The sequence below is a fragment of the Berghia stephanieae genome, chromosome 2 (genome assembly GCF_034508935.2).
Source record: "Berghia stephanieae isolate SIO BIC M18660-M18661 chromosome 2, UCSD_Bste_1.3, whole genome shotgun sequence".
In the NCBI taxonomy this organism is placed as follows: domain Eukaryota; kingdom Metazoa; phylum Mollusca; class Gastropoda; order Nudibranchia; family Aeolidiidae; genus Berghia; species Berghia stephanieae.
Window position 1 is genome coordinate 90,062,615 of NC_088361.1, and position 12,070 is coordinate 90,074,684.

At 34.3% G+C, this 12,070-nt stretch overlaps 1 protein-coding gene across 2 annotated transcripts in view; it reads left to right on the forward strand.

Annotated features, from left to right (window-relative positions):
* Window positions 1-17: 17 nt before the first annotated feature.
* Window positions 18-12,070, forward strand: part of LOC144965804 (general transcription and DNA repair factor IIH helicase/translocase subunit XPB-like) — an 18,797-nt gene continuing 6,744 nt past the window's right edge. Inside the window, exons 1-13 of one of the 2 annotated variants that reach the window (XM_078901544.1) lie at window positions 18-132; window positions 433-553; window positions 4,285-4,368; window positions 4,650-4,771; window positions 4,978-5,058; window positions 5,350-5,505; window positions 6,104-6,178; window positions 6,497-6,622; window positions 7,701-7,915; window positions 8,190-8,261; window positions 8,918-9,024; window positions 11,206-11,382; window positions 11,643-11,762. In XM_078901544.1, coding sequence (XP_078757670.1) covers window positions 517-553; window positions 4,285-4,368; window positions 4,650-4,771; window positions 4,978-5,058; window positions 5,350-5,505; window positions 6,104-6,178; window positions 6,497-6,622; window positions 7,701-7,915; window positions 8,190-8,261; window positions 8,918-9,024; window positions 11,206-11,382; window positions 11,643-11,762 — 1,372 coding nt within the window. In that variant the 5' untranslated portion in view covers window positions 18-132; window positions 433-516. The remainder of the gene's footprint in view (window positions 133-432; window positions 554-4,284; window positions 4,369-4,649; window positions 4,772-4,977; window positions 5,059-5,349; window positions 5,506-6,103; window positions 6,179-6,496; window positions 6,623-7,700; window positions 7,916-8,189; window positions 8,262-8,917; window positions 9,025-11,205; window positions 11,383-11,642; window positions 11,763-12,070) is intronic. The other variant, XM_078901545.1, reaches the window with a different exon arrangement.

Consider the following 12,070-nt stretch of genomic DNA (forward strand, 5'->3'; position numbering starts at 1 on the left):
CCCTTGATCCTACTTTCGATTCTATTTTTTTCAGCACACAGCAAAGTTTACTTAAAATGGGAACCGACTAAAAACACTGGTCTTATTTATGTTTTGCTCTTAATATCTAACCAAATGTATTCAACGACCAGAGTAGGTTCAATAAATTCTGAAGAAGACACTATATTTTGATCAGAAGATCAAGGTTACAATATATTAGCAATTCTTTGAATTTGAAACAATGTCCAAATTCAATTCAATTCACCCAACCCCTGTTTTTATTTTTATAAAATAAATAACAACTTACCTAATGAATGCCTAATACTAATGATAATGAATATGCATTGTGTTTTGACATTATAAACTCATCAGCACTGCACCTCCTCACGTATTTCTGAGAGTCCTCATTTATATTTATATAATTTCATCAACCAAATTTTCAATCTTCTGAAGACTATCTTGATTGAATAAGAAAGTTAAGAAAGACCTGCCTGATCCCAGGGGAGACAAAATCAAGATCCAACAGAGTCAGATAACATGGGAGGTGGAAAACGAGACAAGAAAGATAAGAAAGGTTTGTTGAGAAGAATGTCATTGTATGATTGTGTTCGCCTCAAGACCAATAGTCATCTGACAGTTTGATAAGGAACATTGTGCTCCGAAACCCTACAAAGCTCTCTATTTTGGTGTTTTTTGGGGTTTTTTTTTTTGCAGTGTTTTTATTTTGAAAGTAAAGAGTATGCTTGGTTATCGTTTTTCATATTCGCACAAAAACTAGGTGGACAGAAAATCAATGGAAATGTCATGTGCTATGCAATGAGCAGATGGAAATCAACTATTTCGTTGGAGTCACAAATTGGAAATCTTTTGTCATGCGATAATTTTACCTGAGCCCCAAGTCATATCCAGCGTGGTTATGCACGCACAGATCTCGTACTCTGAGTCTGTCAGTCAGATTTGTTTGTATGTGTATACTGTTGGCACCATAGCGTGTATTTCAAATATTTTGGTCACATTTGATGGTTTCTATAAAAGTTGTCCTCTCAAGCCAAACTTCTTTTCTTTATTGGACTATTTTCACCCTACAGTAATAATAGTCTACCAAGCTATTATCATTGTACAGTGAAAATAGGAAAGGAGGCTATTTTCACCATATGTACCAGACAATCAGACGCTTGGAAAGAAATTGTGAAGTAGTAGCTAGTCTATGCAGCACACAGTCCACTTCGAATTCGATCTGACTTCATTTCCAACTTTTTATTCACATCGTCAGTGACAATTCTGACAGCGACATCTGTACTACATTGCTATTTTTATTTCAATAGCATTTCCACGTTTTTTTAGGGGCCTTTTTTTCTCCTCCTCCCATTCTTTATGTTTTCCCTTTTGCTGAATTTTCACTGGCACAGGTCATGGGATGAATTTGATAGAAGGGGAGGGAGGGCGCAAAAATTGGGGAAAAAGTCGGGGGTGGGGGATGTGTCAAATTGATATAATTGATACTGTTTTAGATATATTCTGTAAACATTTGAGTGCATTCCTCGGTGGGGTCCCGTGCTGGTGTCTGGATAAGACTTTTAGGTGATCTCAAACTTACACTGATAGTGTGCTTCTGGAATCTACATCTGTTCCCAATTTGAACCAGTCTCCTTTGTCTTACTTTTTCTTGGATAACTTTACTTGTAATTCTAGAATTTTTTTGCTATCTCATTTTCTTCATTTTTACTGGCGCTGAAGGGACCTAAATGTGTCGCAAGCACTGTAAAACCCTTAAAAAGAAAATAAATGACATCAGAGGCTTGTAAGTGTATATCTCTAAACGATGTGCACTAATTTGCAGGTCTGATAACCCAATTCATTATGGGCTCATTGTTGTAATGGAAATATTTTTAAAATTATGCAAAATATTGTCCATTACAACAATGTTATAATAGGCCCATGTCGTCTCTAAACAGTCATTTATTTTAATACCTAGTACATATTAGGTATGTTTCAGAATTAAGTTTCCCTGTCACGCTGTACTCATATAAGATTATGAATAAACTTGCATTTGCTATCAAATGAAACTTTATTCAATTACCTCTTTAACATAAGAACCGTTAAGTTCCACACACTTCTGCATTTGGTGTACCCTTCAGTCAAGGATGTGACCAGTGGCTGTTTGTCCAAGGCCATGATTACATTCTTCTTTGCCTCTTGAATCTGGTCCTCATCTTCAAATCGTTGACTTTCTCATTTCAGTTTAATGCCACGTGCGTCGAAAAAAAATGATGTGCATCACTTTCTTCTCTCCTTGTTTTCTGCGAACCTCCTGTGGTCAGATCTCCCTTCTTCAACTTTCCTGACCCTTCATCTAACAGTTTGATTGAAGGAACATTGTGCTCTGAAACTTTACAAAGCTCTCTGTGTATTTCGACAACAGACTTGCTGAGAAGAGTTGAAAATTTGATGGCAAATCGAACATTGTAACGTGAGAAGGTTGCATCAATGTTTTTCTCTGCCATTTTACTTTGGTTACATTTGGACAAGGAGCAAAAGCACAACAAAATTCCTACATCACAACAACCAATAAACTTGAAATTTGGCATCGGCATATGTCTCAAATTTCGGTAGTACTAGGTTGCTTATCAGCAAAATTATAGAGGAGGGAAAATTAATTCTGAAATACACCTTGTAGACGAGTAAATCTGCATCATTGAAATAATTTTTTCTTGTTACTGATATGTCTAAGAAATTTCAACATTTCGATTTCTGAATTATCCAGTGATATATTTTATTGATGAAAGTGCTGCAACATAGCCTACCATTATATTATCACTGCATGGTGAAAGTAGCCTACCACATTAATATCACTGTATAGTGAAAAGAACACATTCCTTTCTTTATATCCATCCATCTGAGAACTTTCAAGCGGAAATTCTCTTACCAAGATGCCTAATTCTTGATTATGAGGCAACTTCAGAAAGTTGCTGTCACATTTTCCTTTGGTTGATTGCAGCTTTATAATTATGGAGGGAGCCGATGGAATGAAAGAATGGACAGAAGAGAGAAAATTTATCCCAACCAGTTGCTATCTGAGTTCTAGCCCTTTGTTCTGATAGAGAGAGACATGAGGAGTGGGGGACAGAAACAAGTGTTTGTTTATGATTATGGATGGATTAGTTTTTAAAAAGTATATGAAGTGCAAGTCACTGTGTAAAAAACACTATATTTTTTTAGTTCATTGAACTCTGAACTGAAATAAGGAAAAAAGATTTGTAGATTGTTTTTTTTCCAATGAAACCAATAACATAATATTACAAACATGTGGTGAATATATGCTTAAAGTATGAAAATATTGAACACAACACCTTTTTATTGAAAGCTTAGTCAACCTTAAAATAAAATGTAAAATTATTTGGGATTTTTTTAGTATCACAAATTCGAAACTGCCTATGCTGCTTAGGTTACAATATAAACCACTGCCAATGGCAAGGTTGCTCCTCACATTTAATGTTGTCATAACTTCACCATGGCTTTGTTGCAATTGTCAATCCATTAACTAAAATGGCTCAGTGGCATTGATGTTATCTAAATTAAAGTAGATAAATCGGTCTTCATGTATGATATTTTATATCACATATATCAGGTATGATATTTATGAATGGATTACCAAGTATTTGTCGTATGTGACATTAGAAATCTTAGCTTGATACTTTAAGTAGCCCCATACAACATTATATTCGTCAGATTTACAATTGTTGAAATAAAAGTTTGGAAATCTCTGCTCTTTTTCCAGTAAGATTTGCATTAATGTGTGACTACATTTTAAAATTCTAGTCTTAGCATTTTGTACTTGGGTAAAGCACTTAACACACGTTGCCCCACTGGAGAGGTGTGAATGGGTACCTGGCTATATTGAGTGATGGATGTTGTAAATATTTCAGTACAATAAGGTTGCCTAACAGGCTACTCAAATTGTATGAAATGGAATTATGGTTGTATGTGGCCTGATGGGGGGAGGGGGGCATTGTGAAGCGCATTGAGCATGGTAAACTCTTGGATATGCGCTATATATCAATCAATCAAATGTTTCTTTTAGGCTGCTGGCCAATAGTCATAACATCTCTCTGACCAAATTATTCTATTAATTATAATAATAAAGGGATAACATGCTTTTAGTAATAGTTTTTAGCTTAAATATCAAGCAATAATAATAATGATAATAAAAGTTCTCATTTATTTTTTTCGTGTTTCTATGTTGAAAATGATATCATTGATTATGCCACTCTCCCTCAACTCCCTGTCTTTTTCAACTTCAAAAAGAGGAAAAGAAGTCCAAGAAAGCAAAGTATGATGAAAGACTGAATGAGGAAGATGATGATGAGCAAGAGGCAGAAACTGGAAAAGGTTTGTCCGTTTTAAAGTTAATTGAGTCATACCTGACTTTAATACCAATTCTTTATTTTTCTCTTTTATTTGGGGGAGGGGGCGGGGGGTTATGGTATATCTAAAAAATAAGATTTTTTATCACAGTTTCATGTCTAGAAAATATGATTTTTTATCACAGTTAAATCATAAGATATAATTATCTTTGTTTTCAATTTCTATTCTTGTTTTCTCGAATTAGTTATTTGTTAAATTGCTCATGAGACACAAGTTTTTTTGTTTTTTTAAATTTCTGTCAATAGATGTACCAGCATCAGCAACAAGGCAATGTGTTGAAGCAGCCCCAGAAGATGAATTCGGTGCTCAAGATTATAGGAAAGTTCTGGAGCTCAAGCCTGACAATAAATCTCGACCCCTTTGGATTGTAAGGCTTTTGTCATTTTCGTTATGTTGATCTTTTTGGATTTTCTGTTTCCCATTTAAAAAGATTTTCATTAATTCACTACTTTTCATTAACTGTAAAACATATCAATGAGGTTTAACTGTTTTAAAATTGAATTTTACTTCTATATTTTTTGTCTTCAGTCTCTTGATTGAATTGCTTTTGTTATTTTCATCTTTCCTCACCAGGCACCCAATGGTCATATATTTTTAGAGTCATTTTCACCAGTATACAGACATGCACATGATTTTCTTATCGCCATATCTGAGGTATTGATATTTAATTATAACAGCTCGATCATTAGTTTTAAAAAGAGTATTTATTAAAGGTAAATTTTCATTTTATTACGGAATGTATTTTTGTAGGATAAATTTAAGACAGCTTTGTTTTATGATTCTGTGAATAAGGCCATATACCCTTAATCTGGTGCAAAGTAATAGCCCATATTCTTAGAGAGAGAGTAAAAAGATATTTGATTATGTTAATGTTTTACAATACTGAATCAAAGATTTTATTTATTAGAAAAATGTGTTGTTTTTTGTTTTTTCTCTCTATTTCAGCCAGTATGTCGACCTATACATGTTCACGAATACAAACTTACGGCATATTCACTCTATGCAGCTGTGTCAGTTGGTTTACAAACTAATGATATCATTGAGTATCTTCGACGTCTCAGCAAAACATCTCTTCCACAAGGCATCATTGAATTTATTAGAGTGAGCAAAATTCAGTCCTTTTTCATTTTTGTCCCCCCTTCATTCTCAAAAGTTCAAATCAAATTATCTTTGACTGTATTCAATTCTTTTCTATGTTTCTCCGTTTTTCATAATGCTATATTTTAAGATAATAAATTATCAATTATTGTTTTTCTTGTAAGTCATAATTAAAGCTCTTCTGGTAACTCTCTTCTCAGTGCCAAAATGGTCATCAAGGTCTTCACTTTTTTGTACAAATGTTCAAAATATGTATTGAGTTGAGCTCTGTTTTGCAAGTAGCCCCCCAATTTACATATAATTTGCTCACTTGATTATTACATCAGCATGGATGACATTATAGTTAAATCTCTCACAAACTAATGTGAAAAGCTCTTCTCAATCTAGGGTTGGGAAAGTGTTTTCACAATCAAAATCTTCACCCAGCAGCATATAGTGTAGTAAAATCTACATGAAACGTGAATACTTAGCTGCAAGAAGCTCAGGGCTGTAAAACGTAATGAACGAAAATGAATTATAACATATTTTTAAAAAAGATAAATTGCTTAGCATGAAACATTTTTGGCTCACAAAACTTTTTTTTCGTTTTCTTATATCACAGCTTTGTACACTTAGCTATGGAAAGGTGAAGTTAGTGTTGAAACACAACAAATATTTTGTGGAAAGTCAGTTCCCAGTAAGTATTATGAAAAATTATTGTCATATTTTTGTTGTTTTCTTGGTTATGTTTCTTTGGTATTTCACATCCAGTGAAATCCGTTTGTCAAGAAGAAAGTTACTAAAAAGCAGTGTAGTGTTAATTATTAAAATCTTTTTTCTTTCTGTTATATTTGCTCATTTGCAAGCCCGATTAATTTAACAAATAAATAATTTACTTCAAAATAATTTATTTTTTTATAGTTATCTAGTTGAAATGAAATTTTAGAGTGATATATAGATGAATGTTTATATATATTCAATTTTATTATTTTTAAAAATCTCTCTATGTCCAAAGGAAGTACTTCAGAAGTTGTTGAAAGATCCGTACATTCAGCAAGCCAGAAAACAAACAGCAGAATCTGAGGGTCCTGAAGGTGCTGGTTTTATTTCAGGTGAACTTTCTGGAAAATCAGCTTTGCAGGTAAATTTTTTAGTTGGTTCGGTGGATATTTAAAATCATATACTTTGACTTTTCTTCTTCTATTTTATCTTCTACAACTCATAGACTAACAGTACAGACTCAGTCAGACTGGGTATAATGGTTGATGTGCATATCCAAGAGAAAAAGACAAAATTTTGGTACTTTCCTGATATTCTGTAGTGCATTAAAAAAACAACAAAATGTAAGCATTTAAATAGCGTATTATCCACGAACCATGCTCAAGGCTTTTTACAAGGGGTCCCTAACCAACAGCAACACTTAACTTATAGGTTGGAACATGACGCCTATTAGGTACTATTACAATTTTTTTTCCGACAGCTGTTACGCTGTTAACAACCAGGTACTCATTTTACATCTAAGTATGGAGTAAGTAAGAGACTCAATTATGTGTCGCTCACAGCGGGACTTGAACCCCGGACCTTCCAGTTCTAATGTAAGTATCATACCTCAAGACCACATAGTCACAGAATATTTTATAGGTCTCAGTAGTGCCCAAGAGCCTGATACCAACATGTACAATGTTCGTGGAAAGTGTTTGGGAAAAGCAAGTATGGATGTCTGTGAATGTTAGATGTTAGGTATGAATTTATTATTAGTTGATACCATTATGTTGTTTTTTTTTTTCATATATTTAATATTGTCGGTATTATTATTCCAATCACTTCATGAATGATTTTGAGCTCCCTATATGAAGAAAGAATTAGTTACTGTGAATATTGTACTCTTTATTGTTCAGAACCATCCTCCAACTGCTACAGATTTTTCTTAATTTTACCAAGACTTAATTTGCCAACTATCAAAATTATCATTATTAATAACAACACCCTTTTTGTTGTCAGTGTAAAGGAAAATTGTTTTTGATATCATTTTTTTTTTTCATTGTTGTTTTCCTCCCAGCGTCCAATAATAGCTAGTGTACAGTCTCAAGTTTTACCAGTTGTCTGAATGCATAATCAATCAAGTTCAATCACTTAACACACTATTGGCCAGCTCGGAATGCTTGTCAAGCATATATGTATATATTTTGATATCAAATGTCAATATATTCTTTTCACAGCTGAACAAACCAGCATCAAATTCCAATGATCCCCAAGCGAGTACGTCGGGTGGTGAAAATGGAGATGGGACAGCAGACAGCAAGGAGAAGGTGCCTGATGACATATTTGAGCTGTACGACAAAATAGACAGGGATGAGGACGATGAGGATGAGGCACAACTGAAGACTGTCTCCTTTGAAGTTAGCCAAGATTATATTGAAACCTTGCAAAGAAGGTAAATTTAAGGGCTCTCTATCTCTTATTTTTTGTTTAATGAATGCAGTCAAACTTATTTAAGGCAGTTTCTCTTTGTTTAGTGGTTATTATCATAGATCAATGGCCACCATTCCCATATTTGATCAATTTAGGAATCTCACCAATTTTTTAAATATATTGTTGGTTAAAGCTTTGGACTTGCTCTCCCTTTTAGATATTTTTTATTTCATTATTGCAATGTGTGTGTGTGTTTGACTGAAACCCACAGCATTATGTTGTTTTTTTCTCCCCAGGTGTATTGAACTTGAACATCCTTTGTTAGCAGAGTATGACTTCCGAAATGACACTGTTAATCCCGACGTAAAGTAAGTTTTTGATTCCTAGATTGATACTTCCTTATTGTTATCAACTTTATGTTTATGTATATTGCATTTTTCTAACACTCTATTCAGGATATATGCTATTGTTATGCTCTTTCTTTCTTTCTTTTTTAAAAAAATTGTTTTATTGGGGATTTTTTGTTTTTATATTTGTGAGGGGAAGGGAATTTTTATAAAAATATATTTTTTTCATTTATTGACGAGAGAATAAAACGATTTTAGAAGTGAGAAAAACGTGTTTTTGCATTGAGTGTGTTAAAGGCCATGAAATATCTTAATGGTTTGGAAGATTTTAAAAAAGGTTAGAATATGAGATGCAAAGGGATGATAGTGTATTGGGCCCAAGATAAATAGAACCGAGATACTGAGATAAGCAGTCCTTAAGAGACATGAGACCCATCGAGCCTGAGTTTATCCAGGTCTCTATAGCCTTCAAATTATTGCCCTTGGATATGAGTAGGTTTATCACCAGGTACTTTCCACCAGATCCAACAGACCCAGCTACCCAATCACTAACAGAGGAGTCAGGAAAAAAATGACTTGGGTAGGATTGATATTGGTCCCTTTGTGTGTGAATCAACTGAGCTATTAGGACCCCCAGTATCATAATGTTAATATCTATTTTTTTCACTTTCATTCAGCATGGACCTGAAACCATCCACTGTCTTGAGACCATACCAGGAAAAAAGTTTACGCAAAATGTTTGGAAATGGTAGAGCAAGGTCAGGGGTCATAGTACTTCCTTGTGGTAAGTTGTGCAGTCTCAATCACTGGCTGTAATTGTGAACAAAAATGAATATAACAGCTTTTGAAAAGAAATAAGTACCAAACATGGAATGTTTTGGACTCAAAACTCTTCTTCAGCCAATAACAAAAGCAATAAAAACATTAATGTATATTTTAAAATCCAGACAGATGTTAGAGAAATATTTGGCATGTCTTGTCTACAAGTCGAAAAATAAAAAAAATGTTAAAAAATTATTTTTTTTGTTTACTTTTCAAGAATCTTTTACTTGTGAACAAGATGTTCCAAATATTTCTCTGCCGTCTGTCTGGTTTTATTTTGTGATGAATTATTGGTTTTTTTTTTTGTTATTAACTGAAGAAGGGTTTTTATCTCATTTTATTTTATTTTTATTTTATTTGATTCTTTTTGGAAGCTGTTAAATATTCATTTTTGTTCATTACTTTTTCCAGTCCACAGCTTCTAGCAGCTTGGTATCGCTTTGACTTAATGTGATAATTTACTTGTCCAAGTCTCTTCTAAATTATACAATATAGTACAGTAGAGCATGCCTATAGCGGGACTTTTGGTCCCAGCAGAAAAATCCTGCTGTAGGCAAGTTCCCGCTATAGGAAAGCAGGGGAAAATGTCCCAAAAACATACATGATTACCTCCCTTGAATGTCAATTAAACTAACGTGACCCATGTGCCTTGAAATGGACTATCTTTGGTTGGGTTTATTTTTGTTCTTTTTATTTTTTATTTTTTTTATTTTAGGGTTTTTTTGTTTTTTTTAGGGAGGGGGGGGGGGGGGATGGGATTTAGGCAGGAAGGACTGTAAGGTGTGCCCCTTCCTCCCCCAGATCGTCTCATGGGCTTGGGGGAATCATACCTGATGGTGGTCTTTCTAAACAGGCTTGAAGAAAGCCTTGATGCTTGACTGTTTCTTTGACTTTGTGACAATCTTGCTTCTCTATCTCTCAAAAAGGTAGAGAGCGTTCCAGATGAAATCTCATAATCCCTGCAAATTTGCGATTTCGTATTCCTTTTCTTGTCTACTTCTTTGATTATTTCAGCTTTCAATTCGAGTGAGAAACATTTCCTCTTTCCTTTGGTAGCCATAGTTTTCTCAGGATTTCTCTTGATACGAGTACTAAAATAGTAAAAATAATACGATACGAATGAGTGCGAGTGATGCGTATGCTTGAGCAGCAGCAATTGCAATGAATGAGAAATGGCACAATAGGGCTGATCTGGATTAAGATGTACAAACCACCGCGTGCGCACAAGCCTCTTCTCTCTAATTGGCCAAGGGCTTTACACACGGCTTCAACTTGTGCAACGCATCTCTTTTAAATCAGGTTGCCCAACTTAATTAATCATCGCAAGACTGACCAATCAACGCATACAAAGAAATAGAGCTAGCGGCAAAAGAAGTGCGGGTAGACACGAGAGGTGTGTGAAGACACGAGCAAAACAAAGGCAGACGGAGACGTGTGTGTTAGTCCTGGGTGGCGGGAGAGAGAGAGACAATGCCAAGTCTACGTCATTCACTGAGTCGCGGCGCTTGAAGGATTTAGCCGTTCGATAAATTCTATTTATTGGCCCTACAGTTCGCTCAATTTTTCCCGCTGTCAGCAAGTTTGGGCCTTTCCTTGACCCGCTAAACCCAAGCACAGGTAATTGAATTTATATAGTAAAAAAAAAAAGCCGGGTTTGTGTAAGGTCCCGTTGTAGCGATGGTCCCGCTGTAGTGGGTGCCGCTATGGTCATGCTCTACTGTATGGATAAAGTGTGATGACAGCATCCGTCAACTATTGCTCAATCACAAGAAGACTTGAGGCAACATCCTTTTCTCCCAAGATTAAACCCTATATGGACAGACAATATTATATCTCTTGAATGCATTTCACTGAGGAGTTCAAGTTGAAATGTTTTTTGCTTAAATACAGCAGCATATAATAAATATTTTGTTATGAGTAATCTTTTGACTTTTTTTTTTAATATCATCAACTGCATAGGTCCTCTTAGATTTTTTTTTCAAACTACTCGAAGCACATACTATGCTGCATAAGTGTCATGCAAATCAGACTTGATAGAGTAATACCCAGATATATTTTCAGTGAATTAATCATTTATAAAAGTTTTAATAACAATTCCAATACGTTAAGATTTTACTGCATTATCTTTTTAAAATTTAAACAGGTGCTGGTAAAACTCTTGTGGGTGTGACTGCAGCATGTACTGTGAGAAAACGTTGTTTGTGTTTAGCAACATCTGGTGTATCAGTTGAACAGTGGAGATCACAGTTCAAGATGTGGTCTACAGTGGACGATAATCTCATTTGTAGATTTACTTCAGATGCCAAAGACAAACCAATAGGTAAGAGAGACACATCCATATTTGCTTAGCCGCTTGTTTTTAATAATCAATAAAGATATTTTTATGATAATAAAAATTATTATGACAATAATGAAAAACATTATAATAATAGTAAAAATGGTAATCATAATAACAATGATAATAATAACCATTATAATAATGATGATGATAATGATAATAATGATAATAATGATAATTTTCTTTCAATAAAAAAAGTTGAGTAAAGATTGACTGTTTATTAAATGTTATTTTACCAATAGGTTGTGCAATTTGCATCAGTACATATTCTATGTTGGCACACTCCACAAAACGTTCATGGGAAGCTGAACAAGTAATGGACTGGATGCAAAAACAGGAGTGGGGGCTGATGATTTTAGATGGTAAGACGCGTTTCTTCTTATTCTCCTTTATAAGATATTGACAGTGGATAGAGTTTCACTTTTTAATTATTTGATTGACAGTTGTTGGACATGATGATATAAAAATCTAATCCTTTGTAATACGCTTCAACAGTCGTAACGTCACTTCCCTTGTAATGAAGCATGGTAACTTAGTAACTGGCTCTAAACTATCGGAACAATGGCAGGCGCCCTTATGAAATATTTCTCCAACGAGCATAAAAGCGTATCCAGAGGGAAAAAAACATTATAAATCTGATCATGTTGTGACTTTTACACATTCTGATCAC